Raw genomic sequence first — 25,399 nt, forward strand, 5'->3', positions numbered from 1 at the left:
TGATACATACCTTTCACCAGATCTACTAAGTAATAATATTAGACAGGAATAGATATTACAAAAACATGGGACATAAATTCCACTATGAAGTCATGAATTATTTCCCTTCAGAGCTGATTTGAACCTCCTTTTACAAGAACCCTTCTAACCAGGGTAGAAGTTCAGGGGTCTCATGTTTAATCTCCTTTATACCTCTTCATCCATGAATGTGAATATTGTATGTTCTGGTGGATGGGACCACCCAGGTCTCCCTCCTCTCACTAGTCTTCCTAGATTATCCTAGAGAGAATTCTAAGCACTTCCTCACCTTTTTCCATTTTTTTCAAGACTAACCTCTTTCCTTCTTAAAGTTTTTTTTTTTGGCGGGGGCTGGGCATACCTGGGAATATTCAGGGGTTAATCCTGTTCTATACTCATAAGTCACTCTTCACACTCTTTTCAGCATATGGGATGCTGAGATTGAATCAGATCAACCACATGCAAGGCAAGCACCTTACCTACTGCAGTATCCTTCTGGCTCCATTTTGTGATTTTTTTATTATATAAAAATTTAAAAAATAATTTTGAAGTCAAAAATAATAAAACTGACTTCTATGTTCTTATTAAGAAAGCTCCCCACCCCCAATCACTAAGTCACTGATGGTTGGAGGGATAGTTTGGGATGGGAGATGTGTGCTGAAACTAGATAAAGGACCAAATGTGAGAGTTTCTCGATATCTGTATTGCAAACAATAATGTCCAAAAACAGAGAGAGAGTATGGGGGAAATTTTCTGCCATAGAGTCAGAGGGAGGGATGTGGGGGATACTGGGAGCATTGGTGGTGGAAAATGTGCACTGGTGGAGGGATGGGTGTTCGATCATTATATGACTTAGAAAGCTTTGTAACAGTATCTCACAGTGATTCAATAAGAAAAAGAAAGCCCCCCAAAATAATCAATTCACTATTGATGCTAACATACCCAACAACATGCAGGAGTGAATAGACTACTCTGGCCTCATGGAGAAGCCATTCAGAGCCCTCTAGACTTAAGCAGGGATCTTCTGAGGAGGAGGACAGGACAAACAGAGTGTTGGAAGTTAAGACACCAAATACAGGATCCTGAAATTATACGATATTTTGAAATTTTACTATGCCTGGGTCCTTTACATAAAGAAATACGGATAGCACAACACAAATGATAGTCATGTATCCAATAAGCCATAGAAGATAATAGAAGAAGAGTTATTCAAAGACAGCTATAAACAGTACAGTCTTGTAAGCTCTTTACTCATTCAGAGGCTCCAGAAGAGACAGCGTTGGGTAAAAGAGACACCTTATTGCAATGAAGGTGAGAGCCCTAGCACAGCACATTGAGATAAGAAACTACCCCTAAGTAGAATCATCAAGAGGAGAGGCAGCTCACATCATCCACTAAACAGAAATGTACCTGAAATGTCAGGATGAGACATGATAAGCTTAATGTCAAGGAGTTGTGTTTGAGGACCCGTGAGTGTATGAGGACAGGTGATGGCAGGTGTTCAGGGGGAGTTTCCCTGAGCAGAAGAGAGTTGCTTGAGGAACCTGCTGAGCCATCCCTCTGGTAGGGAACTCTCAGACTCACATTGGTCTGTGGTCCCTGGTCGTGACCTGGACATAAACCTGCACATCCACCTTATGCTCTGATGCCTGGGTCTTCCACTTGGATTCTGAACTTCTGCTCTCTTTCCCCATCTCCACACTGCTGCTCTGAACCCTCTGTCAGTCTGTTTCTGCCCTCCACAGAGGAGCTTAGAACCAACAGGCCACACTAGTGTGTCTGATCATTGACAGTGAACTGGAGGGCAGCCTTATCACTCAGGATGGGAAGAATCACCAGGCCTCAAAACAGAGCAAAGAGGATGCAGCCAGTGCTTCCTTGGCATGACATCGAGCAAGTAGAATTGTCACAACTATTTAAGCTGTCAGGTCATGCATGAAGGCAATACTCAGAAATAGTGGCCCCTCAATGACCATAGGTCTATGATCTATACTAAATGCTTTATTTATTAGTGCGTGGTTAATTTTGCGTTCTCCCCTTTCTATATTTTTACAAATCATGTGAACTTATGTAATATATGTTAAAATCTAGAAATGATATGGACACTCTCTGAGAAATAGTATGAGAGCAGTCCATTACTCAGCCTATAAAGCAAATATATTTTATTTTGAACTAATAAAAAAAAAGAAATAGTGGCCCCTGCAGAACGTTCTTAAATTCTTAAGGAACCCAGCCAAGGGCTCCTTCCTTACCCAGATACTTTTTCCCCAGAATCTCTTGTGGATCCTTGATACCAGTTGACTCAGTCAGCTCAGAATTTGTGGGTCTTACACCTCTCTGTTTCTACTTTTCAATAAAGACTTAATCATTTATCACCCAATATTTCTAAAGTGTATCTCTAGGGACTGGAGACATACATAGTACAGGGGGAAGGGCATCTTCATAGCACGCTAATGACTCAGATTTGATCTCCAGCTCCCTTTTGGGTCCCCCAACCCTAGCTAGAAGTGATCCCCAAGAACAAAGACCTGAGCACCAATGGATGTGGGCCAAAAACAAAACAAAATAACTAGTATAATGTCATCAAATCTACAGATAAATTATCAAAAATTAATAAATATAAAAGATAGCTTTCATCAAATGCTTTAACATTGTCATATGCATATTTAATGGATATCACAGTTGGTGCTATTATTATTTTGTTTTCTATTTTAATGATATGAATATTGGTTATGGTTTATAACTGTGATCCTAAGTATATCACTAAGGCTTAGTGTCTATAAATGTCTCCCAAATAGCTCTAGCTCCTCTTTACTTAGATGCAGCTACAGGAGTAGGCTTGCTTGTCCAAGGGCTGGCTGTTCTTCAGACAGGACGCAGCTTCCCAGAAACAGTGATTCTCTTGTTTCATATTTCTGCTTCATGATTATGGCATCAGTGGTCAATGGGTTAAAGCTTGGACTTGACAAAACTGGCTTGCAGAGAGGTTGACTACATTTTGTAAATGATCCAAGTAGAATTGACAGTCTTTCAGTGGCACTGAATGCATTGATGTTCAGTAAGTCTTTTTTATACTGTAAAGGAATGTTTTATGGAAATAATTTTGCTGTATCTTAATCCCTGGCAAATACTGCAGTGAGTCTGTGAAGGCATTCCTTACTCTTCATTTACATTGCAATGTCTCTCATACATGGTCAGCAACAGGAAATTTAGACTTTTCCTTTACTCACCATTGCACAGAATAATGATCAGGTTCCAGTCATCTGGTCATGGGGAACAGCTAATGTTGCATGGCATGCTGACTGTAGAGTGTGAATATATTAGTATGTAAAATCTACTGTGGCTACCTTCCAAGTGTTGATGGCAATGTGGTTGAAAATAATGGATGTGTTTTTCTACTGGAAATTTCTTCAGGTGGTTACTGAGTGCCTTGACATGAGCCTAGCTCCAATTTTCTAGAAGTCAAACAGTTATTCATTATATGTGCATCTTCTTGCCCACTCTGAAATTGACACAATGGGCTCTTTACTGGGAGTTGTGATTTATGTCCATGGTCAAGGGGGTTGCTATGGTCCAATTTTGAAAAATGCACAACAACAATAACATACTTGACCACCTCCAGCTAGAGACCAGAGGCTCGTCAGGTCAACCTGGTGGGCATGACCGGCATTTGCTTTCAACTTTTTTTCTCCCATTTTGGGTCACACCTGGCTATGCACAGGAGTTACACCTGGGTCATGCACTCAGGAACTACCCCTGGCAGTGATCAGGGGACCATATGGGATGCTGGGAATCGAACCCGGGTTGACTCCATGCAAGGCAAACGCCCTACCGGCTGTGCTGTTGTTACAGCCCTGGCATTTGCTTTCAGAAATGAAATCATGCCGCACTACCCAAGACACCTGTAATCCAAAATTTTCCTGAAGAAGATTTTCCCAGCTGTGTTCTCTTTCCATCTGTTGTGTTTGGTGGGAAGATTTCAAAGAATACTGGCCTTTAGTAAAACTCACATCTCCCCGAGGAACCATGGGGGTGTGGGATAGAACAGAGGACATGCACTAACCTCTGGTTTCTAGAAAAGATCTAGTTTTATCACCCTAGGGTGACATTGTGCCCCTTATTTGGACATGCGCTATACAGTGACAAAAATATACTTCTCAGGCATATTTTGTCAAGGATAACAGTAGAAGGGAAATCCACAGCAAGAGACACACAAACTTCCATAAGGTGCTTGGTGCTTTGGGGATAGAGCTGCAGGCAGGCAGCCAGGGACACTTGCCCTGAATGTGCAGATGTGGAAGCTGGAGGGTGTGAGGCCCCACTGCTGCTAGGCACCAGCCCGCTGCCTAACTTCCTCCATCACAGCTGCAGGGGGGTGTTTATAATATTAGTGGGGCAGGTCATCCCAGGGAAGGGTTTTTGTATGAGACTTTGTCACTGTGTTGGGTGTTCGGCGGAGGAACCAAGCTGACCGTCCTTGGTGAGTGTCATCTTCCCCTCAATTCCCTGATCTTCTCAAGGTTTGTGCAATTTTTTCTGCTTTATTTCTCTTCCCCATCCTTTCATGTGCCTCTCTCAATGTGCTCAATGTTACAAACAGGATCTCAGCTCTGCCCTCTTCCCTGTCCTACTCAGATTGTGCTGCTTGTCTCTCGCCATCACCTGTCCTTCTTCGGAGTGAGAGAAATAGACAGCGTGACCCAAGGAGATGCCTTAGTGTCATGCTTGATTCCTACAGTTTCACCTATTTTCTCCTTTCTGAGCATTTTGTGGAAAACTTAATCTCTCTGAGCAGGGGAATTATCTATGAGAATTGTCTTCTAGGAGAATAGGAAACAAAATATATTAAGGGTATGACCACCCGGAGGCATAGAACGCTCAGAGTCAAAGAAACAAGAAAGTTGCACCAGGTTGTCAGATCCAGACTAGAGATATGGGAAAATTCTAGGGTAGATGGACTCCCGTGAATCGGGGGCTGTCAGGAGAGCCTTAATACCTGGGGAGGGGCTGGAGTGATAGCACGGCGGAGGGGGCGTTTGCCTTGCACGCGGTCGACCCGGGTTTGATTCCCGACATCCCATATGGTCCCCTGAGCACTGCCAGGAGTGATCCTGAGTGCAGAGCCAGGAGTAACCCCTGAGCATCGCCAGGTGTGACCCAAAAAGAAAAAAAAAAGATACCTGGGGAGCCAGGCAACCCTGCAGGACAGAGGGAAGGAAGAAGGGACTGTGTGAAAAATCAAGAAACAGGCAGAAGACCATGAAATGACATACTGTGGGGTTCCTTCCACATAGAAAGGCAGATACAATGGCACAAAATCTCTAGTGGTACTTTACAGAAGGGACTCCAAGTAGACTATGGATGGGTATACCCAAAGATAAGAAAGCTGGTGAGGTACTAAAATCATTCATTCTGACGAGAGAACTCTCACCCCTGAGAAGCACAGGCAAGTTGAGTGGTCTTCAGCCAGTTGTGCAGGAAACAGGGCCCACAAGAGTTCCAGGAAAGACAATGGGAGCAGGTCAGGAGGAGAGTCTCCTAGGAAACGTGACAGTTGTTTGAAAACACCTGACCCATCTCTCTTGTAAGTCTCCTCAGACTCAGAGTCTCCTCATAGCTTCTTGGTCTGATCTGATTCCTTGGTGTGGAGACCCCACACACAAACATGGGTGTCTTGGGCTCCCAGGGGACTCTGAAGTCTCATCTTTTGTCCCGCACCCCACTTTGCAGGTCAGCCCAAGTCTGCACCCTCAGTTACTCTCTTCCCACCCTCCTCTGAGGAGATCGCTGAGGCCAAAAAGGCCACACTGGTGTGTCTGATGAACGACTTCTACCCCGGTGTTGCGACGGTGACCTGGAAGGCAGATGGCACCACCATCAACCAGGGTGTGGAGACCACCAAGCCGTCCAAACAGAGCAACAACAAGTATGCGGCCAGCAGTTACCTGAGCTTGACGCCCGCCAAGTGGCAATCTCACCGTGAGATCACCTGCCAGGTCACGCACGAAGGCAGCACCGTGGAGAAGAAAGTGAGCCCTTCAGAGTGTTCTTAGGGCCCTTAGATGCCACCAAGGGCACCTTCCTCACCCAGATACCCTTTTACAGATCTCACCTAGATCCCTGAATCCTCTACCCATACACCCTTCTATGTAACTACTGCTCCCAAATAAAGACTTAATCATTTACCATCAGATGTGTATTTTGAGTTTGGTGTATCTCTGAGTTAAAAATGTCAGTACTTCGGGACCAGACACTTATAATTAAGATTCTTTTTACCCTTGTTCGCCAACCACCCGAATGGAAACTCGTGTTATGCCATTGGAGATGTGGTACACAGCCAGAAATTGTTGTGTGAATCAATCCTGTGTCTATGGGAAGGGACTAGGAAGTGACACAGAGGTTTTAAGAGAGAATTGGGGACAAATGAGTAGAACTCCTGGAGCAACATGAGAGAAGGAAACCTCAAAAAGGTGGCCCAGGCTTTAGGAATGGAGCTGAAGTCTGTTCTATTAAAGAACCCAGCCTGGACAGCAATGTGTTAGGGGAATGTGGTTATGATATCAACAGGGAGGTGTGGAAAGGTTTGAAGACTACCACACATAAAAAAATTTCTCAAACACTAGTAGTGCATGTTACCTAAAAAACCACCAATTTCTACGGAAGAACCCAATGTCATACAGCTTAATAATTCCCCAAACTCATTGACTCTCATAAAAAAAATTCGGTGAACTCTGGGATACTTTTAAAGGCATCAATATTCCTGCTACTAGGACTGAGAACTTGAGATGAATCTGAGGCACGAGAAGACTGAATTTATGTTCTGATAGACAGGCTCAAATTCAAGGTGACCTAACAGGAACTTCAATCTTGACAGAGGTCAGAGTGTCTAGTGTACTGAGCTGATGTCAGCATGAATAAGGGGTGATCTGAGAGAAATGCATTGATGGGAGAGGGCATTGAACTGGCCAGAGAATGGACATCCAGTCATATCTTCGGGAAGGCTAGTCAGTGGGAATTCAGGATTAGAGTTGGGAAGGGGTAGCTTAGCTGAAGACAAAGTGACCTGTCTGAGGGCTAAGGCAAATTCAGCTTCTATAGGACTACACAATCTAACTTCACCCCCAGGTTTCTGACAGCAGGCATTGCCAGTCTTAGAGAGGTACAGGCCCAGGAGACCTTGGGTCCTTAAGACCCTGGGATTAGTCCTTCAGATACTGAGTTTTGAATGCCACCATCCATGTGCCTCCTACTCATCAGGAACCTCGTGCTACTTTCACCAGAGCTATCAGGAAACCAAAATAATTCAGGGACATAAAATTAAATAAAAGGAAATTCTCGGGCCAAAGCAACAGATTACAACCAAATCACAATCTAATATGTAAGGGGGTTAGGGGGTAGTAGTGTTTCAAAGCATCTGTTTGGCCCCATTAATAAATCTTAGTGTTGAAGTGAAAATGAGAGAACAGCACCCAAGGGTTTCTCATCTCAATTTCCCTGATGGTTAAAAAGCAGAGTATGATATGATCTCATAGGGAAATCAAACAATGGGATATAAAGTATCAAACAATAAAAATCTCTTGGTCCTGAAATACTTTGGAAACAGAACTCAGAATACCAAATGAGTCCGGTGAGGTTAGGTAATTGTACATCAAAACCATACATGTTGGCATTATTGTAAATATGTGATCTGAACTATAATAATTAAACTTAAAAATCTGCTAGTGCCAATGCTGTCTCAAAATACTTTATTGTTTATTTTCTTCTAACATTTTAACAAAAATGAAAAATGAAATGGAGGAATAAAAAATCCCCATGCTTCCATTGGTTGAAAAATCTATTAGAACCTCTTTATAACAAGTTCCAAATACTCAGTTCAGCAATGATGCTTACACATCCATAACAGAATAATTCCTCCCTTGTGCAATGTTCTTATGATGCAGATCCAGGATTTTATATTTTCATGTACAAATATTTTCACTTTCAGTGAAAGATATGCTCTAAAAACAACCATTATCATTATCAGACCTTCACAGAAATTATAAATAATTCATAAATAAATATAAAAAATGCAATTTAATCAAATGCCTCTTAACTGTTGTGCTTACTGGATTCTATGCTTGATGTTATTGTTACTTTGTGTCTTTTCATTTTAGTGATATTGGTTATGGTTTAAAATTGTGTGATAGATGTTTTGCTAAAGCTTTGTGTCCATAAGAAACTCCCAAATAGCTCTAGCTCTGCCTTAGTTCGAAGCAGCTCTAGGAGGGAAGTTGCTGGTCCCAGGACTGTTTCTCAGTCGGAAATAGCCTCCCGGGCTATAAGTGAGTGCTTCTCTGGTCTCATGTTCCTCCTTCATGGTTATGGCATGTTCAGTGAAGCTGCATGTCAGACTTTGGCAAAACTGACTTCCACCGCTTGTTTGCTTTTTATCAGGAATTCATGTGGCATTGACAATCTTTGAGTGGCATTGACTACTTTGATGTTTAATAACATCATTATTAGGTGGCAAGGATACATTATAGGAATGTTTTAGCTTTTTTCCTCCATGTTTTATTGAGATACTACTGCTATTTATAATACTGCTAGTGATACTTTTATGCACACATTTTCCCAACACCATACCACCACCAAAGTACCCGCTTCCCTACACTAATGTCCGAAGGTCTCCACCCCTTATGCCCCCAAGCTCAGGTTTATTAATCTCCAATTCTGCTCTGACCACTTGTTGCTTCCTTACTATACTCAATTCTTTTTGTTTTTGTAATCCCCTGTGGTGCTCAGGAATTACTTCTAGCTCTGCATTCAAGAATTCTGACTGGACTAGGGGACTAATATGGGGTGCTGGGGATTGAACTGTAGTAGACCATGTGCAAGGCAAGCACTTTATCTGCTACTACTGCTGCTTTTGACTGTTATTCCTTTATTATGCATCTCTCTGGCCCCTCTTTATTTTTTTAAATATCTCTGACCCCTTCTTTCTTTTGTAATGCCTATAATGTACATTTTGACTTAGAAAATTTTAATTAATTAATCTTGTTCCATTTATAAGTGTTAAGTTTTTATTGATTTTCATTTTTTTCTTTAAAAATTTATTTTAAAATTTTCTTTAAAAACTTTTCTTTAAAATTTTATTTTAGGGGCTGGAGCAGTAGTACAGCAGGTAGGACATTTGTCTTGCATATGGCCAACTGGGTTCAATCCCCAGCATCCCATATGATCCCGTGAGCACCTTCAGAAGTAATTCCTGAGTGCAGAGCCAGGACTAGCCCCTGAGTATTGCCGGATTTGACCCCACAATTTTAAAAAATTATTTTGTTCTTTTTTTATTGAGTCACCATGAGATAACATGTGTGTGTGTGTGTGTGTGTGTGTGTGTGTGTGTGTGTGGTCACCATGATTTACAATGCTGTTGATGACAGGGATTCATGAACATAACATTCCAACCCCACACCCACCATCAGTATCTGCTTCCCTCCACCATTGCCTTAGGCTCTTCCTCTCCTGGAAATCGCTTCTGCCACTGAGACATCCCCTGCCCATCACGGTCTCTCTCTCTCTCTCCCCACCTCAGTTCTCAGGTTCTGCTGATTTTGACTGTTATTCCTTTATTATGCATATTTGTATCCCACATACAAGAGAGCTCATTTTGTACTTGTACTACTCCTTCTGTCTGACTTTGCTCAGAATGATACCCTTCAGTTCCATCCATGTAGTGACAAATTGAATAACTTCATCTTCTTTTACAGACAAGTCGTATTTCATTGGGTATAGATACTATCATTAAATTTTTTATTTATCTGAAAGATTATAGAGCTGGTTGTTATTGGTATCACCCGCGATGTTATTATCTTCCCTCGCTGAACTTGGCAGGATTCTACATAGCTTCCCCACTGTGTCTGTTGTATTCTGGTAGTAAATCTTTTTAACTCACCCCTATGAGAACTCTCTGAGAGGTTAGGCTGATTGTTGCTCTTTTCCTTCCCTACAGGTCTTCCCCAATGACTCTTTTCTGTTTCTGGTTTGTAAATTTGAAGCCTTGGTTGGACTACAGGGCTATTTTTCATGCAACCTTGACCCTGACTCTTCTATGCTTAACTATCAAGACTCTATGGTTTCTTATCACTGCCACTGCTTTTTGACAGGATTTTTGTGTAGGATAGCTGACTGGAGCTAGAAATTAGATATTAATAGCATGTTATTGGCAGTAATCAGAGTGACCCAGCGTTTGTTGTTCACTGCAGTTGGTATAAGTGCATGAGATGTCACACCACAGAGACTGGCATACATTCAAAAGAACAAAAGCAACCAGTGCTGGTGTGGATGTGGGGGAAAAGGGATGCTCTTTCACTGTTGGTGGGAATGCTGACTGCTCCAGCCTTTCTGGAAAACAATATGGACAGTCCTTCAAAAATTAGAAATTGAGCTTCCATATGACCCTGCAATACCACTTCTGGAATATATCCCAAGGATGCAAAAAAAGCACAGTAGAAATGACATTTGTACCTATATATTCATTGCAGCACTGTTCACAATAGCCAAAATCTGGAAACAACCCGAGTGCCCTAGAACAGATGACTGGCTCAAGAAACTTTGGTACATTTACACAACTATGCAGTTGTTAGGAGGGATAAAGTCATGAAATTTGCTTACAGATGGATAGACATGGAGAGTATCATGCTAAGTGGAATGAATCAGAAAGAGAGGGACAGACATAGAAGGACTGCACTCATTTGTGGCATATAGAATAACATCACATGAGGCTGACACCCAAGGACAGTAGATACAAGGGCCAGGAGGATTGCCCCATAGCTGGAAGCCTGCTTCATGAGTGGAGGGAAGAATGCAGATGGAATAGAGAAGGGATCATTAATAAAATGATGGCTGGAGGAATCAGTCAGGATGGGAGATGTGTGCTGAAAGTAGATAATGGACCAAACATGATGACCTCTCAGTGTCTGTGTTGCAAGCCATAATGCCCAAAAGGAGAGAGAGAGAATGGGGAATATTGTCTGCCATGGAGGCAGGGGGAGTGTGGGGAAGGGGGGTATACCAGGGATATTGGTGGTGGAGAATGTGCACTGGTGGAGGGATGGGTGTTTGATCATTGTGTGATTGTAACCCAAACATGAAAGCTTGTAACTATCTCACGGTGATTCAATAAAATTTTTTAAAAGTAAGTGGATGAGATATGATGAATATTCAGCTATAAAGTTCAGGGTACAAACAGCAGTAAGCAGAGTTATGGACAAAGGGTATGGATGTGGACCTGGAAAATGGGCAAGCAGGTGTGCCTGCAGAGATGGAAAAGATAAAAGAGTCGGTATTTAGGTTCTGTCTTATCTCTCAGGAGAAGGTTGAAATATATCTGAAAAGGAAGGTGAGTGTCCTTGCTCTTCAACCATCTGTAAGTTTGTCTCATATCTAGTAAGAATAAATAAATAAGTATATAAGGAATATAGTCTCTGTTTAACATGTCATAGAATGATAATCCGGTTTCAACCATCCCCTCAGCTGAACAGCTGATGTTTCATAGCATGCTGACTTTGGGATGTGAATACGTCTGCCTGCTTCTATCTTCTGTGGTTATCCTCTAGGGGTGGTGGCATCCTGGTTTCAAGTGATGGACACTTTTATATTGGGAGTTTCCTATGGTGGCCCCTAGATGCCTTAATATGACCCCATGTATCTCTAGGACTCTTGTTTTCTGGTTGACAACATGTTCATTCACCTGTGATGTCCTTGCCCTACACTGGAATTGGTCGCTGACCTGGGTTCTGTTTCTTGAGGTTAAATTTAGGGTCATGGTCAGAATGCAGTTCATGGCTTCCTTTTGAATGAGGATCTGACCCTCCCCAAAAGGAGATCAGATTGTGGGGGTGACAAAGTTGTTTTAAGATAACCCTAGAGAAGACCTAATATTTCATATGGTACCTTACAGACTTATTCCCAACAGTCTACTATATCCACAGGAAGCAAAACCTGAGGCACTTTTGGTGACAGTTCTGGGAATATAAAGCTTCCAGTGGTTCCTGAACACAGAACAAACTGCCATTTCCTGGAAGGTGGCAGAGATAAGAGAGCTTCCCTTCTCAGTTCCTGGTTTCATGAAGGAATTAGGCTGATTGAACATCAATAGATGAGATGTCCTATCCATTTCTCTATAACTCCACTCACAGTGACACAGATTCCTCTAGTTCCTCCAGCTCCTCTAGTTCGAATGAGACAATATAGAAATAACTGATCAAACACCAACTTCCTTTGGGAGAATTGCTTGCAAGAACCCTATTGCTGGAACACGGGGCCACCCATTGTGTTATCTGTTGGGGAGTAGGAGAAAAGTGGTCCCCTTCTGAGCAGACACCAACCTGGGCTTGTGGCCTGATTTCTTCCATCACAGCTGGCTTGTGGTTGAGCTCTAGTGGGTGGGACAGGGCATCCCACAAAGAGGTTTTTGCTACAGCCTGTGTCAGTGTGTATCGTGTTCGGCGGTGGAACCAAGCTGACTGTCCTAGGTAAGTCTCTCCTCCCCTACTCTCTCTGACATTGGTGTGATTTTCTACTGTTTCCAATTCTTTTTGTGTCTTCTCAAAGCCTTTTGTGAGTCTTTCATCCCAACCCTCAGTCTGGGGGGAGGTGGGGGAGGGTCTTAACCTGCTTACCTCTCACCCTTACTTCAGTGGATCATCTTTACTCCTTTATCTCTGAGTCAGAGGTAGATTGGTGGAGCTGATGTTTTACAGAGAACCATCTTTTTTCCAGGATCTAGGGGCACCCTAGAATTGCTTTCTTTTAGTTTCCTTTACTTGGGTCCTAATGAGTCTGCTTTGTCCCTGGGCAGCACTTGGGGGCTCCTGACTCAAAGGGAAGAGGGAAGTAGGACAAATGAGAGAATGACGCCATGGATATCTCAGAGGGATCTAGACTATGAAAAAATGATGCTTGGGAAACACTGACTTAAGGTTCTGTAGGCCTTTGAGATTAGGTGCCAGGGAGTAGGAACATTGTAGGAGATAAAGGAGTCCCCAGTTATGTGGAGGGCTGCTGTGCAGAGGCCTGAGTTAGGCTACAATCAAGGGACACCTGAGGATATCAGGAGAGAATAGGGTGGAGGAATTGTATAGATGCCAACAAGCTGGGAGAAAGGTCCTTAGTGTGGGGACTTGGTAAGTTCCTGAGTATCATCAGGACACATATTCACTTGCCCATGAACATGCGCTGATACACAAAGACAGCGGAATCCGTGGCAAGAAAGCTGTATTGATGTGACTTATTTGCTGGTAGGCTCCAAAACAAATTTTAGAATAAAAAGACCCAAGGAGAGCAGATGGGCTCTATAGTAGGTCAAAGTCTTATCTTATAAGGAGTTATCAGACAGATTTAGTTTTTGGTGTTTATTTTGTTGTATTTGCTTGTTTTATTTTGTTTTTTTTTTTAAAAAAAAAAAAAGAGCCAAAGTTCAAGGATGCTGGAAAAGATGTTTAAGTAAGAAACATTGATTTTATAAGTGTAAAGCCCACATGATTCCCTCTGGGGACAGTAAATCTGTCAGAAGGTCAGAGGAGGTAGGGACATGAGGTTGAGGGGCATTAAAAGAAGTAAAGAGATTGTCACAAAAAGTGTTGGCAAGATCTCAGACACAGTTGTCCTGGGAAGATTGGAAGAGTTCTTTTAACAAACATCCCAACACACACTTCCTGGCTTGGACCCTGCTAGTGAAATGGTCCTGATAAATCTTCAGAAGCCTATACCCGCAAACCGACGACCACCCAGATCAGGAATTCCCATGATAGATAACCCATCTCTGACCTTCCTTCCTCCCTACCCCTGCAGGTCAGCCCACGGCTACACCCTCAGTCACTCTCTTCCCGCCCTCCTCTGAGGAGATCACTAATGCCAAAAAGGCCACACTGGTGTGTCTGATGAACGACTTCTATCCCGGCTCTGTGACGGTGACCTGGAAGGCAGATGGCAACGACATCACTCAGGGTGTGGAGACCACCAAGCCATCCAAACAGAGCAACAACAAGTATGCGGCCAGCAGCTACCTGAGCTTGACGCCCGCCAAGTGGCAATCTCACCGTGAGATCACCTGCCAGGTCAAGCACGAAGGCACAACCGTGGAGAAGACAGTGGGCCCTTCAGAGTGTTCTTAGACCTTTGGGAAAACCCACCCAAGGGCACCTTCCTCACCCACACGCCCTACTTCCCATAATTCTACCCGAACCCCTGATATACCTTCCCCGGGTCAGCTCAGACCTTGTGGGTTCCTTTCCCTGTAACTATTGCTTCTCAATAAAGAGCTAATCATTTATTATGTGACATCTATGTGTATTCTTCTATACAACAGTGTCGTTGGGCTTTGCTAAAGAGTTAGAGAGAGTTCTGAACTGAGGTTGTATCCCCATCATCCAATTAATTCAATCTTTCAGACACCAGACAAATTCTGTTTGCCATTGGCAACAATGAACCAGAATCAGATCTTTTTTTTTTTTTTTTTTTCTTTTTGGGTCACACCTGGCGATGCACAGGGGTTACTCCTGGCTCTGCACTCAGGAATTACTCCTGGCGGTGCTCAGGGGACCATATGGGATGCTGGGAATCGAACCTGGGTCGGCCGCGTGCAAGGCAAACGCCCTACCCGCTGTGCTATTGCTCCAGCCCCCAGAATCAGATCTTTTATCTGAAGGCCAGAAAACTGTACTACAGTTCCAGACTTTCATGGAAAGGATGGGTTAAAGGGAAAGAAAGGGACTAGGGAGTCAGGAATAAATAAATAAGGTCCCAGGATAGCATTAAACAGGGACACTTCACATATTTTTGCAATGTACATTATATAAAAAAAGCACTGACGAGTACAGTGGAAGAGGCCCAATCTAATATAAAATATATTATCAATTGCCATGAATTTTTGACTCTCCCAAAGACAACTTAGGGACACTGCGATACTTTCTGAGACACTGGAGTTCCTATCACTACTGCTGAGATCACGGAGTGAGGCTGAGGAGGAAGAAGGTTGAGTGTATACTGTCATGAACATCTTCAGGGTCAATTTCAACATGACCTGATAGGCAGCTGAGGCCTCCCTATGAAGTATATTGAGCCTGAAGTCAACCTTAACCTGAAGTTAATGTTTCATAGCATGCTGACAGTAGAGTGTGAATCTATGAGTTTTTAATATCTACTGTGGTTACCTTCCAAGGGATGATGGCAATGTGGCTGAAAACTATGTGTGTGCTATTCCACTGGAACTTCTTCAAGTAGCTCCTAGTTGACCTGACATCACCCTGGCAGCCTTAGGCTCCTGTTTTCCTGGAGTCAGTTTTCCATCATATGTGTATCTTCTTCCCCACTCTGGAATTGGCACACTGAACACTTTTATTGGAGGGTGTGATTAATGTCCCTGGTCAGGACGCTGCCTGTGGTCTGACCGACAAACAAGGTACAACAAGAATCATACACTTGGCCATGTCCAGCCAGAGATTAGAAGGTCCTCAGGTTAACCTGGTGAGTGAGAAGTGAAATCATTCCCCACTAGCCAGGAATGTTGTAATTCAGAATTTTCCAAGGAAGATGCAGCTATGTTCCTTTTCAATCTATTGTGTTTAGTGAGAATATTTCAAGGACACTGGCCTTTAGAAAAACTCACCTCTCCCTGAGAAACAATGGGGGTGTGGGATGGAACACAGGACATTCACTATCCTCTGGATTCTAGAAAAGATCTACTTTTATCACCCTAGAGTGACACTGTGCCCTAATTTGGATATTCACTATGTAGTGACAACAATGCACTTCATTAAGTTTATATTGTCAAGGACAACAGTAAGAGGGAAATCTAATAACAAGAGAAACATGAGCATCTTTAAGGTGACTTGCGGGATAGAGCTGCAGGCAGGCAGGGACACTAGCCCTACATGTGCTAGAAATGGAGACTGGAGGGTGTGTAGCCCCACTAATGCCTAACTTCCTCCACACAGCTGCAGGGGGGTGTTTATAACATAGAGTGGGGCAAATCATCCCAGGGAAGGGTTTTTGTATGAGACTTTGTCACTGTGTTGGGTGTTCGGCGGAGGAACCAAGCTGACCGTCCTTGGTGAGTGTCATCTGCCCCTCAATTCCCTGATCTTCTCAAGGTTTGTGCAATTTTTTCTGCTTTATTTCTCTTCCCCATCCTTTCATGTACCTCTCTCAATGTGCTCAATGTTGCAAACAGGATCTCAGGCTCTGATCTCTTCCCTGTCCTGCTCAGACTGTGCTGCTTGTCTCTCGCCATCACCTGTCCTTCTTCAGAGGGAGAGGAATAGACAGCGTGACCCAAGGAGATGCTTTAGTGTCATGCTTGATTCCTACGTTTTCTGCTGTTTTCTCTTTCTGGGCTTGTAGTGGAAAACTTGATCTCTTTGGAAATTTGGGGAATTGTCTAAATTGTCTTTGGGGAAGAGAGGACAAAAATATAAAATTGTGACAACAGGGAGGTTTTAGGGGGCACAAAATATTCAGGACAAAGCATGGTGACACAGGCTAACGGCACAAGGAAGTTGCTCCGGCTTGTGAGATGCAGGTATTAGATCTGGGAAATTCATGGGTAGATGCACTCCCTCTGACTTATGGGGCAATCAGGAGAGCCTTGAGGTAGCTGAGAGCCAGGGAACCCTGAAGGAGAGAGAGAAGGGAAAAGGGTCAGTGCTGAAAAGTCAGGAAGCCAGGCAGAAGTCCATGAAATGACATACTGTGGGGTCCCTTCCAGATAGAAAAGTTGATGCCACGGGACAAAATCGGTAGTGATAGTTCACAGAAGGGACTCCAAGTAAATCAGAGATGGATATACCCAAAGATAAGAAGGCTGGTGAGGTGCTCAAATCATTTATTCTGACGAGAGAACTCTCACCCCTGAGAAGCACAGGCAAGTTGAGTGGTCTTCAGCCAGTTGTGCAGGAAACAGGGCCCACAAGAGTTCCAGGAAAGACAATGGGAGCAGGTCAGGAGGAGAGTCTCCTAGGAAACGTGACAGTTGTTTGAAAACACCTGACCCATCTCCCTTGTAAGTCTCCTCAGACTCAGAGTCTCCTCATAGCTTCTTGGTCTGATCTGATTCCTTGGTGTGGAGACCCCACACACAAACATGGGTGTCTTGGGCTCCCAGGGGACTCTGAAGTCTCATCTTTTGTCCCACACCCCACTTTGCAGGTCAGCCCAAGTCTGCACCCTCAGTCACTCTCTTCCCACCCTCCTCTGAGGAGATCGCTGAGGCCAAAAAGGCCACACTGGTGTGTCTGATGAACGACTTCTACCCCGGTGTTGCGACGGTGACCTGGAAGGCAGATGGCACCACCATCAACCAGGGTGTGGAGACCACCAAGCCGTCCAAACAGAGCAACAACAAGTATGCTGCCAGCAGCTACCTGAGCTTGACGCCCGCCAAGTGGCAATCTCACCGTGAGATCACCTGCCAGGTCACGCACGAAGGCACAACCGTGGAGAAGACAGTGGGCCCTTCAGAGTGTTCTTAGACCTTTGGGAAAACTCACCCAAGGGCACCTTCCTCACCCACACGCCCTATTTCCCATAATTCTACCTGAACCCCTGATATACCTTCCCCAGGTCAGCTCAGACCTTGTGGGTTCCTTTCCCGGTAACTATTGCTTCTCAATAAAGAGCTAATCATTTATTATGTGACATCTATGTGTATTCTTCTATACAGCAGTGTCATTGGCTTTGCTAAAGGGTCAGAGAGAGTTCTGAACTGAGGTCCTATCCCCGTCATCCAATTAATTCAATCTTTCAGACACCAGATCAATTCTGTTTGCCATTGGCAACAATGAACCAGAATCAGATATTTTCTCTGAAGGCCAGACATCTGGACTACAGTTCCAGACATTCATAGAAAGGATTGGCTAAAGGGAAAGAGAGGGACTAGGGAGTCAGGGATAAATAAATAAGGTCCCAGGATAGCATTAAACAGGGACACTTCACGTATTTTTACAATGTACATTATATAAGAGAAGCACTGATGAGTACAATGAAAGAGACACAATCTAATATAAAATATATATAATTGCCATGAATGTTTGACTCTCTCAAACAACGAAGGGGCACTGGGATACTTTCTGAGACACTGGGGTTCCTATCATTACTGCTGAGATCACGGAGTGAGGCTGAGGTAGAAGAAGGTTCAGTGTATACTGTCATGAACATCTTCAGGGTCAATTTCAACATGATCTGCTAGGCAGCTGAGGCCTCTCTTGAAGGATATTGAGCCTAAAGTCAACGTTAACCTGAAGTTAATGTTTCATAGCATGCTGACAGTAGAGTGTGAATCTATGAGTTTTTAATATCTACTGTGGTTACCTTCCAAGGGATGATGGCAATGTGGCTGAAAACTATGTGTGTGCTATTCCACTGGAACTTCTTCAAGTAGCTCCTAGTTGACCTGACATCACCCTGGCAGCCTTAGGCTCCTGTTTTCCTGGAGTCAGTTTTCCATCATATGTGTATCTTCTTCCCCACTCTGGAATTGGCACACTGAACACTTTTATTGGAGGGTGTGATTAATGTCCCTGGTCAGGGCGCTGCCTGTGGTCTGACCGACAAACAAGGTACAACAAGAATCATACACTTGACCATGTCCAGCCAGAGATTAGAAGGTCCTCAGGTTAACCTGGTGAGTGAGAAGTGAAATCATTCCCCACTAGCCAGGAATGTTGTAATTCAGAATTTTCCAAAGGAAAATGCAGCTATGTTCTTTTTCAATCTGTTGTGTTTAGTGAGAATATTTCAAGGACCACTGGACTTTAGAAAAACTCACCTCTCCCTGAGAAACAATGGGGGTATGGGATGGAACACAGGACATTCACTATCCTCTGGATTCTAGAAAAGATCTACTTTTATCACCCTAGAGTGACACTGTGCCCTAATTTGGACATTACCTATGTAGTGACAACAATGCACTTCATTAAGTTTATATTGTCAAGGACAACAGTAGAAGGGAAATCTAATAACAAGAGAAACATGAGCATCTTTAAGGTGACTTGCGGGATAGAGCTGCAGGCAGGCAGGGACACTAGCCCTACATGTGCTAGAAATGGAGACTGGAGGGTGTGTAGCCCCACTAATGCCTAACTTCCTCCACACAGCTGCAGGGGGGTGTTTATAATATAGAGAGGGGCAGGTCATCCCAGGGAAGGGTTTTTGTATGAGACTTTGTCACTGTGTTGGGTGTTCGGCGGAGGAACCAAGCTGACCGTCCTTGGTGAGTGTCATCTGCCCCTCAATTCTCTGATCTTCTCAAGGTTTGTGCAATTTTTTCTGCTTTATTTCTCTTCCCCATCCTTTCATGTGCCTCTCTCAAGGTGCTCAATGTTGCAAACAGGGTCTCAGGCTCTGATCTCTTCCCTGTCCTGCTCAGACTGTGCTGCTTGTCTCTCGCCATCACCTGTCCTTCTTCAGAGGGAGAGGAATAGACAGCGTGACCCAAGGAGATGCTTTAGTGTCATGCTTGATTCCTACGTTTTCTGCTGTTTTCTCTTTCTGGGCTTGTAGTGGAAAACTTGATCTCTTTGGAAATTTGGGGAATTGTCTAAATTGTCTTTGGGGAAGAGAGGACAAAAATATAAAATTGTGACAACAGGGAGGTTTTAGGGGGCACAAAATATTCAGGACAAAAAAATGGTGACACGGGTTAATGGAACATGGAAGTTGCCCCGGCTTGTGAGATGCAGGTATTAGATCTGGGAAATTCATGGGTAGATGCACTCCCTCTGACTTATGGGGCAATCAGGAGAGCCTTGAGGTAGCTGGGAGCCAGGGAACCCTGAAGGAGAGAGAGAAGGGAAAAGGGTCAGTGCTGAAAAGTCAGGAAGCCAGGCAGAAGTCCATGAAATGACATACTGTGGGGTCCCTTCCAGATAGAAAAGTTGATGCCACGGGACAAAATCGGTAGTGATAGTTCACAGAAGGGACTCCAAGTAAATCAGAGATGGATATACCCAAAGATAAGAAGGCTGGTGAGGTGCTCAAATCATTTATTCTGACGAGAGAACTCTCACCCCTGAGAAGCACAGGCAAGTTGAGTGGTCTTCAGCCAGTTGTGCAGGAAACAGGGCCCACAAGAGTTCCAGGAAAGACAATGGGAGCAGGTCAGGAGGAGAGTCTCCTAGGAAACGTGACAGTTGTTTGAAAACACCTGACCAATCTCTCTTGTAAGTCTCCTCAGACTCAGAGTCTCCTCATAGCTTCTTGGTCTGATCTGATTCCTTGGTGTGGAGACCCCACACACAAACATGGGTGTCTTGGGCTCCCAGGGGACTCTGAAGTCTCATCTTTTGTCCCGCACCCGACTTTGCAGGTCAGCCCAAGTCTGCACCCTCAGTCACTCTCTTCCCACCCTCCTCTGAGGAGATCGCTGAGGCCAAAAAGGCCACACTGGTGTGTCTGATGAACGACTTCTACCCCGGTGTTGCGACGGTGACCTGGAAGGCAGATGGCACCACCATCAACCAGGGTGTGGAGACCACCAAGCCGTCCAAACAGAGCAACAACAAGTATGCTGCCAGCAGCTACCTGAGCTTGACGCCCGCCAAGTGGCAATCTCACCGTGAGATCACCTGCCAGGTCACGCACGAAGGCACAACCGTGGAGAAGACAGTGGGCCCTTCAGAGTGTTCTTAGACCTTTGGGAAAACCCACCCAAGGGCACCTTCCTCACCCACATGCCCTACTTCCCATAATTCTACCTGAACCCCTGATATACCTTCCCCAGGTCAGCTCAGACCATGTGGGTTCCTCTCCCTGTAACTATTGCTTCTCAATAAAGAACTAATCATTTATTATGTGACATCTATGTGTATTCTTCTATACAGCAGTGTCATTGGCTTTGCTAAAGGGTCAGAGAGAGTTCTGAACTGAGGTCCTATCCCCAATTAATTCAATCTTTCAGACACCAGATCAATTCTGTTTGCCATTGGCAACAATGAACCAGAATCAGATATTTTCTCTGAAGGCCAGACATCTGGACTACAGTTCCAGACATTCATGGAAAGGATTGGCTAAAGGGAAAGAGAGGAACTAGGGAGTCATGGATAAATAAATAAGGTCCCAAGATAGCATTAAACAAGGACACTTCACATATTTTTACAATGTACATTATATAAGAGAAGCACTGATGAGTACAATGAAAGAGACACAATCTAATATAAAATATATATAATTGCCATGAATGTTTGACTCTCTCAAACAACGAAGGGGCACTGGGATACTTTCTGAGACACTGGGGTTCCTATCATTACTGCTGAGATCACGGAGTGAGGCTGAGGTGGAAGATGGTTCAGTGTATACTGTCATGAACATCTTCAGGGTCAATTTCAATATGACCTGCTAGGCAGCTGAGGCCTCCCTTGAAGGATATTGAGCCTGAAGTCAACGTTAACCTGAAGTTAATATTTCATAGCATGCTGACAGTAGAGTGTGAATCTATGAGTTTTTAATATCTACTGTGGTTACCTTCCAAGGGATGATGGCAATGTGGCTGAAAACTATGTGTGTGCTATTCCACTGGAACTTCTTCAGGCAGCTCCTAGTTGACCTGACATCACCCTGGCAGCCTTAGGCTCCTGTTTTCCTGGAGTCAGTTTTCCATCATATGTGTATCTTCTTCCCCACTCTGGAATTGGCACACTGAACACTTTTATTGGAGGGTGTGATTAATGTCCCTGGTCAGGGCGCTGCCTGTGGTCTGACCGACAAACAAGGTACAACAAGAATCATACACTTGACCATGTCCAGCCAGAGATTAGAAGGTCCTCAGGTTAACCTGGTGAGTGAGAAGTGAAATCATTCCCCACTAGCCAGGAATGTTGTAATTCAGAATTTTCCAAAGGAAAATGCAGCTATGTTCTTTTTCAATCTGTTGTGTTTAGTGAGAATATTTCAAGGACCACTGGACTTTAGAAAAACTCACCTCTCCCTGAGAAACAATGGGGGTATGGGATGGAACACAGGACATTCACTATCCTCTGGATTCTAGAAAAGATCTACTTTTATCACCCTAGAGTGACACTGTGCCCTAATTTGGACATTACCTATGTAGTGACAACAATGCACTTCATTAAGTTTATATTGTCAAGGACAACAGTAGAAGGGAAATCTAATAACAAGAGAAACATGAGCATCTTTAAGGTGACTTGCGGGATAGAGCTGCAGGCAGGCAGGGACACTAGCCCTACATGTGCTAGAAATGGAGACTGGAGGGTGTGTAGCCCCACTAATGCCTAACTTCCTCCACACAGCTGCAGGGGGGTGTTTATAATATAGAGAGGGGCAGGTCATCCCAGGGAAGGGTTTTTGTATGAGACTTTGTCACTGTGTTGGGTGTTCGGCGGAGGAACCAAGCTGACCGTCCTTGGTGAGTGTCATCTGCCCCTCAATTCTCTGATCTTCTCAAGGTTTGTGCAATTTTTTCTGCTTTATTTCTCTTCCCCATCCTTTCATGTGCCTCTCTCAATGTGCTCAATGTTGCAAACAGGATCTCAGGCTCTGATCTCTTCCCTGTCCTGCTCAGACTGTGCTGCTTGTCTCTCGCCATCACCTGTCCTTCTTCAGAGGGAGAGGAATAGACAGCGTGACCCAAGGAGATGCTTTAGTGTCATGCTTGATTCCTACGTTTTCTGCTGTTTTCTCTTTCTGGGCTTGTAGTGGAAAACTTGATCTCTTTGGAAATTTGGGGAATTGTCTAAATTGTCTTTGGGGAAGAGAGGACAAAAATATAAAATTGTGACAACAGGGAGGTTTTAGGGGGGCACAAAATATTCAGGACAAAGCATGGTGACACAGGCTAACGGCACAAGGAAGTTGCTCCGGCTTGTGAGATGCAGGTATTAGATCTGGGAAATTCATGGGTAGATGCACTCCCTCTGACTTATGGGGCAATCAGGAGAGCCTTGAGGTAGCTGGGAGCCAGGGAACCCTGAAGGAGAGAGAGAAGGGAAAAGGGTCAGTGCTGAAAAGTCAGGAAGCCAGGCAGAAGTCCATGAAATGACATACTGTGGGGTCCCTTCCAGATAGAAAAGTTGATGCCACGGGGCAAAATCGGTAGTGATAGTTCACAGAAGGGACTCCAAGTAAATCAGAGATGGATATAACCCAAAGATAAGAAGGCTGGTGAGGTGCTCAAATCATTTATTCTGAGGAGAGAACTCTCACCCCTGAGAAGCACAGGCAAGTTGAGTGGTTCAGCCAGTTGTGCAGGAAACAGGGCCCACAAGAGTTCCAGGAAAGACAATGGGAGCAGGTCAGGAGGAGAGTCTCCTAGGAAACGTGACAGTTGTTTGAAAACACCTGACCAATCTCTCTTGTAAGTCTCCTCAGACTCAGAGTCTCCTCATAGCTTCTTGGTCTGATCTGATTCCTTGGTGTGGAGACCCCACACACAAACATGGGTGTCTTGGGCTCCCAGGGGACTCTGAAGTCTCATCTTTTGTCCCACACCCCACTTTGCAGGTCAGCCCAAGTCTGCACCCTCAGTCACTCTCTTCCCACCCTCCTCTGAGGAGATCGCTGAGGCCAAAAAGGCCACACTGGTGTGTCTGATGAACGACTTCTACCCCGGTGTTGCGACGGTGACCTGGAAGGCAGATGGCACCACCATCAACCAGGGTGTGGAGACCACCAAGCCGTCCAAACAGAGCAACAACAAGTATGCTGCCAGCAGCTACCTGAGCTTGACGCCCGCCAAGTGGCAATCTCACCGTGAGATCACCTGCCAGGTCACGCACGAAGGCACAACCGTGGAGAAGAAAGTGAGCCCTTCAGAGTGTTCTTAGGGCCCTTAGATGCCTCCAAGGGCATCATCCTCACCTCAACGCCTACCTTTCCCAGATCTCATGTATTCCCTGAATTTCCTATAAGTCTGGACTCCCTCTCTCATGTAACTACTATCCTTCAATAAAAATATAATCATTTATCATATAATATGAATTTTTGGTCTGTTTTTGTTCCTAATTAAGGAACAAAATTCCTTATTTGTTCCTAATTATGGGCCCTTAAATAATTAAGGGCCCATACAATTAAAATTGAGATTATTTATATTATTCTCCAACCAAAACAGCAAAGTCTTCATGCCATTGTGTCAAATACCAAAAGGAAGAAACTGCCAGGCAGAGCTGGGAACTGGGGTACAGTCCTGTCTCCATGGCAAATGAGAGTGACATGGGAAAGGGTGGGGGTTCGAGTCTATGAGTGAAACAGAGAAAAAGAGTCAGGGTCCCTGGAACAAAATGTAGGTGGCCTAGAGCACGATTAGACTTTGGATAAGATTTGGGATCCAGTAATTGGTCTTTCTATACATTAAGGCTATTTGTTGAGAAAGAGGCTTTATGGCCCCCTTGCCTATTGGAGTCTCAGCTTCCCATCCCATAGTGGGGTCAGTCAAACAATATTGACACCCAGAACTTTAAGCTCCCTCCCATCTTAGACTGAGACTTGGGGAAAGCCTCGCTGGGATAAATCTCAAAGGGGACTATTTCATATCACCTGAGTTGCCTTACTTTTCCAGTCATTGTTGGCTTTGACACTGGACCACCCTAGCCTCCCAGAAGCCCTGGTATAGGTAATTCCATGACTGAAAGTAGCTGGAAGAGTAAAGTAAAGGGTTGGAAGTGTCAGGAGAAGACTGGCAATAGACCTAGTCTGAATGTACCAGATAAAAGTTTGGACAGCAGGTTGAAGTAGAACTGGTGGGAAGGAACACAGTGACCCAGGAGTGAGTAAAACCAGGAAAGAATGGTTTTCACTGGAAACCTGTTTGAATGGTCTGGATCAATGTCAGAATTTTATTTGACTCTGTCTCAATGGAAAAATCACTGGTTTCCAAGCTCTGCTCAATAACACTCTCAATAACTAAGTCTTCCCTATCTTCTCATTCTGGTTATATCACCAGTTCCCTCAAAATTCCACTTAAGACCAACTTCAGAATTCAACATTTTCTTTTTTGAGATTCCCAACCCCATATTAGGTTACCTTGAACTTAAGCATGACCACACACATGAAAACATGAACCCAGCCTTTCTACTTCTCAGACTCACCTCAAGATCCCAGACCTAGTAACAGGAATATTGGTGTCTTAAAGAGTGTTGCAAGAGTCCTTTATTTGGTTCAAGAGAGTCAACAAGCTTGGGAATGTTGGGATGCATGACATTAAGTTCTATGGTAGTCTTGGCAGAGTCTTAACATTTATAAGGACATCTTATATATGACCTTGTATGCTTCAGAAGCCTTTCCATACTTCCCTGAAGATATCATAACCACAGACAACTAAACCTATATTGCTGTCACAGCTGAGCACCTTGATGGAACAGGTTCCAACTCCATTCCCAAAACTTTAGCCTTGCTA

The 25,399-nt window shown here is 44.1% G+C and overlaps 2 protein-coding genes and 3 gene segments (V, D, J or C); all 5 read left to right on the top strand.

Annotated features, from left to right (window-relative positions):
• Positions 1-6,209, top strand: part of LOC101556485 (immunoglobulin lambda-1 light chain-like) — a 52,262-nt gene extending 46,053 nt beyond the window's left edge. The window contains exons 4-5 of the mRNA XM_055147330.1: positions 4,447-4,498; positions 5,749-6,209. Coding sequence (XP_055003305.1) covers positions 4,447-4,498; positions 5,749-6,071 — 375 coding nt within the window. The 3' untranslated portion in view covers positions 6,072-6,209. The remainder of the gene's footprint in view (positions 1-4,446; positions 4,499-5,748) is intronic.
• Positions 1-14,337, top strand: part of LOC101556212 (immunoglobulin lambda-1 light chain-like) — a 126,037-nt gene extending 111,700 nt beyond the window's left edge. The window contains exons 3-4 of the mRNA XM_055147328.1: positions 12,496-12,530; positions 13,849-14,337. Of these exons, the coding sequence (XP_055003303.1) occupies positions 12,496-12,530; positions 13,849-14,171 (358 nt within the window). The 3' untranslated portion in view covers positions 14,172-14,337. The remainder of the gene's footprint in view (positions 1-12,495; positions 12,531-13,848) is intronic.
• Positions 14,338-15,483: 1,146 nt separating this feature from the next.
• On the top strand, positions 15,484-17,683 carry LOC129407157 (immunoglobulin lambda constant 6-like). The segment is given in 3 exon segments: positions 15,484-15,522; positions 16,018-16,108; positions 17,203-17,683. Coding segments are annotated over 3 exon segments (453 nt in total).
• A 954-nt stretch (positions 17,684-18,637) lies between these two features.
• Positions 18,638-20,848, top strand: LOC129407158 (immunoglobulin lambda constant 6-like). The segment is given in 3 exon segments: positions 18,638-18,676; positions 19,174-19,264; positions 20,360-20,848. Coding segments are annotated over 3 exon segments (453 nt in total).
• A 939-nt stretch (positions 20,849-21,787) lies between these two features.
• Positions 21,788-23,970, top strand: LOC129407159 (immunoglobulin lambda constant 6-like). The segment is given in 3 exon segments: positions 21,788-21,826; positions 22,324-22,414; positions 23,509-23,970. Coding segments are annotated over 3 exon segments (453 nt in total).
• The last annotated feature ends 1,429 nt before the right edge of the window (positions 23,971-25,399 follow it).

This window comes from Sorex araneus, chromosome 9 (genome assembly GCF_027595985.1).
Source record: "Sorex araneus isolate mSorAra2 chromosome 9, mSorAra2.pri, whole genome shotgun sequence".
NCBI lineage: Eukaryota > Metazoa > Chordata > Mammalia > Eulipotyphla > Soricidae > Sorex > Sorex araneus.